The sequence below is a fragment of the Chanos chanos genome, chromosome 3, assembly GCF_902362185.1.
Source record: "Chanos chanos chromosome 3, fChaCha1.1, whole genome shotgun sequence".
NCBI lineage: Eukaryota > Metazoa > Chordata > Actinopteri > Gonorynchiformes > Chanidae > Chanos > Chanos chanos.
This window is the reverse complement of record NC_044497.1, coordinates 53,120,563-53,125,562: the sequence shown is the minus strand read 5'-3', so window position 1 is coordinate 53,125,562 and position 5,000 is coordinate 53,120,563. Positions and strand designations below refer to the sequence as shown.

Sequence of the window (5,000 nt, the reverse complement as noted above, 5' to 3'; positions counted from 1 at the left end):
ACACTGAACCAAATTAAATCCACTCAGCTCAACTGACCAGCAGTCACAGGCCATCAAACAGAGGCTTCGTGACAACAGGCTTTATGATCTGTGGGGTCATGTGACCCCTCCTACAGAACCAGGGCATTAAAGCCGTACTGACAGTGAAAAATAAAAAGGCTGTAAGCACCAAGGTCAGGGTTTGTGTCGGAGTAGTAGGAATGTTTATTCAATAAGTCAGTTCACCACTAAAAGCACTGCTACACAGAACATACAGTCCCCCATATTCAAACACACATACACAGACATACACACACACACATACACGCATACACACAGACATAGGCACACAAGTAAACAACTGCACACAATTGCACACACACGCAAATGTGTACAAACACACACACAAACACATATAAATATAAATACACATACACTCACTCATTCACACACACACACACACACACACACACACACACACACACACACACACACACAAAGAAACAAGCATGCACACCCAACCACATAAAGTACATACATTCACAGGCATACACATACACACACAATCATAAACCAAAAAACACACATAGACACAAACATGGACACGCAAACACAAGTACTCAAAGGACGAAGCTTGCATACACACACACACACAAACTTGCACACGCACGTCAACACGCACACACACACACACACAAACACAACCACATACAAAAAGAATAAGGAGCTGATGACACAGACAGAAAAAGTGCTCATTTACACAAACACAGCAACATATACACCTGGCATGTGACAGTAGATTCACACTTAACATCACTAGCTTTATGCACACACACACACACACAGTGACTGTAATGAATAGGGACATATTTAAGCATGAAAGAAGCCAAAATCAGGCATTAACCTCACATTCAGATTTCTCTGAACTCACTTTATGTCTTCCTTTCCTTCCCCCTGCCTCTCTCTCTCTCTCTCTCTCTCCCTCTCTCTCTCTGTCTCTCTTTATCTCTCTACATCTCTCCCTCTCTTCCCTCTCTCTCTTTATCTCTCTACATCTCTTTCTCTCTCTTTATCTCTCTACATCTCTCCCTCTCTCTCTCTCTTTATCTCTCTACATCTCTCCCTCTCTTTCTTTATCTCTTTATCTCTCTACATCTCTCTCCCTCTCTCTCTTTATCTCTCTACATCTCTCCCTCTCTTCCCTCTCTCTCTTTATCTCTCCCTCTCTCTCATCTCTCTCCCTCTCTCTCTTTATCTCTCTACATCTCTTTCTTTCTCTCCCTCTCTCTCTACATCTCTTTCTCTCTCTCCCTCTCTCTCTTTATCTCTCTACATCTCTTTCTCTCTCTCCCTCTCTCTCTTTATCTCTCTACATCTCTTCCTCTTTACCTCTTTCATCACTTCTGGCAAATCAAAGCAGATAAGACAACAACATCTTTCTTGATTTCTAAATTTAACAGCGTAAGCTTAGAGCAGTGAGGTATTTTTATCTTTAAAGGGCTCTGGAGTTTTAAAAAAAAGGAGAAGAGAGATACGGTGCCTATAAGAACTGCTTTTAAAACAAATCAATAGAGATGACTCCAGGGATCCATTTGGCTGTCTGCACACACGCATTCAGACTCATTCATTTTGATACCAGTCAACCCATCTACCAGAAACACGCTATAAATGAACTATCCCAGTGTGAAGGCAATTATACAATTATCTGCACCTCCAGCACATAAGCATGACTGTGAGAGACTTCCACACTGTGTTCAATGTTCAGAGCAGCAGTGACACACCCCAATGTGGTTTTATTAAGTAGGTTAACATTCTTCTGCTCTTGTGGGAGTTGGGTTCAGTAAAAAAAAAAAAAATCTGGGTTAGGAGAGAGGGAACAAGTGTAGGTGTTTGAGACCGAATCAATCACGACTCCCTCACTCTTCTCTTGCTACTGTGAGCAAGTGCTGTTTCTCCTCCCAGAAGAGGAGCACTGAACAAAGTCTTTTGTACGTGTGTGCGTGTGTGCGCACGTGTGTCCGTGTGTGTGCAAATGTGTGTGTGTGTGTGTGTGTGAAGTCAGTCCCATCCTTCTGCTGGAACAGTGTTTCTCCAGCCTCAAACCTCAAGGTCCGACTGCTCTCCCACACTTTGTTTCCACCCTGTTCTATCCCTGTTCCTTAGTACTGAGCTGATCAGCTGAAGCAGGCTGCTTTGTACGGAGCTGAATCAAAAATATCAACAAGGGCGGGGGGGGGGGGGGGGGGGACCTTGAGGTCTGGCATGAATACAGCGCTACAGGCTTAACGGTCATCTCACTGTTACATTCATATGACAGACACAAAATGTTATCTCACAGCAGGAAATGATTCAAAACCGTTTCATATCTTAGGTCCACACAATCCACAAACAAAGACCCAATGAAGACTTTAAACCCAGTCAAGAGGATGTGGTGGATTTATAACCGGTTTAATGACAGCATTATAAATGATTTATCAATCAAGGTTTTGTCCTCGGACATACTTACCCCTCGGACATACGTCTGTAACTAACACATCTGTACACAGCAATACAAATGCAACTACATTTCTCTGTCAAAATGTCAGTTTTACGCAGAGTTAGCTGTCAGTGATCTTCCTGCACCTTAAGGCATCTGGGGTTCTAGAGCATTATAGCTAATCTCAATGTATAGTTTAATAATAATATAATAATTACATAAGATAAAATAATAATACAATATTAATAACAACAACTCGAATCAGAGTCATTCCAGTAAAAACAATGACACGACAGGATACAACTGCAATTTTATAAATGTAAGGAAACATTTGAACTGATCTGAAATCTGTATGGATCCAGTAAAGACCAAAGAGGTGTCATGCTAGACACAGATCCCAGCACAGCACATGCAAAAGTCAAGCCTGCATGCAAGAGCCCAACACCCCGCCCCCCGCCTGCCCCACCCCCCGTCACATTAATATCTGCCCCAAGACTGGGTTAAAAGAAATATCCCTCAAGATCTACATCCTGCTCCACCACATGTAGCATCTCTACAGAATAAAGCCAACTGAAAACATTATACAAAGAACATAACTCCATTATCTCATAGCACAGACAGCGTACCACAGACTCCAGAACACAGACATTTACTTACACAGGTACGTACACAGCATGCCAAACAAACAAACAAACAAACAGACAGACAAAAAACATCAATTAAAAACAATGAAGGAGACCTGTCACTCACCTTGAGATCTCTGTGCACCACACCCATTTGGTGGCAGTGAAGCACCGCCTCCAGGATCTGCTGGATGCAATGACTGCATGCAAACACCAGGGGGCGCAGTGTTAGTCTGAGCAGCTACATTCTCACGTGCACAGGCAAAGGCGGGAGAGTGGGCATTAAACAAGGATGTGTGTCTGCGCACTGACGTATTCTTCTGATCTATCACAGTTTCAGCTTACTTTTATGTTCACGCACACACACACACACACACACACACGAACACACACACACGCACACATATAAACACACTCGCACAAGCACACACTCTACATCTCCATTTTAACTAAGCTGCCCATCATAAAGAGCATTTATGGTAAAAAAAAAAATATATATATATATATATAGAGAGAGAGAGAGAGAGAGAGAGAGAGAGAGAGAGACAAAGAATATGTGTGGATTTCAACTGTGCCGTACGTTAATGATGTGAGATTTCTCTACAGAAGGAGCCCTGCACTTCTGCAAATCCCCTTCAGAAAAGAAGGTCACAGAAGACAGAGGGAGGAAGAGAGAACAAACTGTTCAGCGCCACTGCTCCGATTCCCTGAGAGAGAGCCAAATCTGTCACACGACTCTCCTTCGCAAAAAACCTGCATCCTGCGCTTTCCTCCAATAAAGCACAGCAAGAGTTAAACGAACCCAGAGCATATATCTGTAAAAGTAAGCTCGCTCGCTCTCTCTCTCTCCTGTAAACTTAAGGTTGCAGAGAGTGTAGCGGTTTGTTCATGTGACCACAAGATAGAGTTAAGCTAACATCACAACAGAGATTTCATGTCAACATTCCTACTACGTGTACCACGAACAACCCTCTGGCACATCTATATTCGTCCTTTAAACAATGCACACCATTGTTTCACCTGACGAATCTGAGCTTACTCAATATTTACTTAGTCACGGACTACACCACGTCACATCTGCATACACATCAGTGGAGCAGACGTCCCGACATACACTCTATGTCCCCTTTTGAACTGACACAGAGTAGAACAGGAAACCTGGTTGGAAACAGGCCATATTATGAAAGGTTTATGAAAGAGAGAGAACAGAGAGGGAGAAAGAGAAAGAGAGAGGTGGGTATGAAGAGGGAGGTGCCAAATAAAGATAGGTAGTTGCGCTGTTGAACGAGGTCAAAACACATTCCTGAGTGAGAGGTCACCGTGCTGTTCTGCTGAGGAGGTGAACAGTGTGTTTCTAGAGCAACGACTGAGGAGGTGAACAGTGTGTCTATAGCAGTGGCTAGGAAAGTGAACTTTGTGAGTCAAGAAGCAGCTGAGGAGGTGAACAGTATGTGTCTGAGGAGGTAAGCAGTGTGCATCTGAGAAGATGAGCAGTGTGCATCTGAAGAGGTGAACAGTATGATTGGTGTGTATCTGAGGAGGTGAGCATTGTGTCTCTTAGGAGGTGAATAGTATGTGTCTGAGAGGTAAGGAGTGTGAGTCTGAAGAGGTAAATAGTGTGTGTCTGAGGAGGTGAACAGTGTGTGTCTAAGGAGGTAAAAAGTGTGTGTCTAAGGAGGTGAATAGTGTGTGTCTGAGGAGGTGAACAATGTGTGTCAGAGGAGGTGTCAGAGGAGGTGAACAGTGTGTGTCTGAGGAGGTGGACAGTGTGTGTCTGAGGAGGTGAACACTGTGTGTCTGAGGAGGTGAACAGTGTGTGTCTGAGGAGATGAACAATGTGTGTATGAGATGGTAAACAGTGTGTGTCTGAGGAGGTGAACAACATGTGTCTGAGGAGGTGAACATTGTGTGTCTGAGGAGGT

The 5,000-nt window shown here is 43.5% G+C and overlaps 1 protein-coding gene across 1 annotated transcript in view; it reads right to left on the bottom strand.

The window, feature by feature from the left end:
- camk2b2 (calcium/calmodulin-dependent protein kinase (CaM kinase) II beta 2) overlaps positions 1 to 5,000 on the bottom strand; it is a 48,087-nt gene that overhangs the window by 26,588 nt on the left and 16,499 nt on the right. The window contains exon 6 of the mRNA XM_030768325.1: positions 3,206 to 3,278. Coding sequence (XP_030624185.1) covers positions 3,206 to 3,278 — 73 coding nt within the window. The remainder of the gene's footprint in view (positions 1 to 3,205; positions 3,279 to 5,000) is intronic.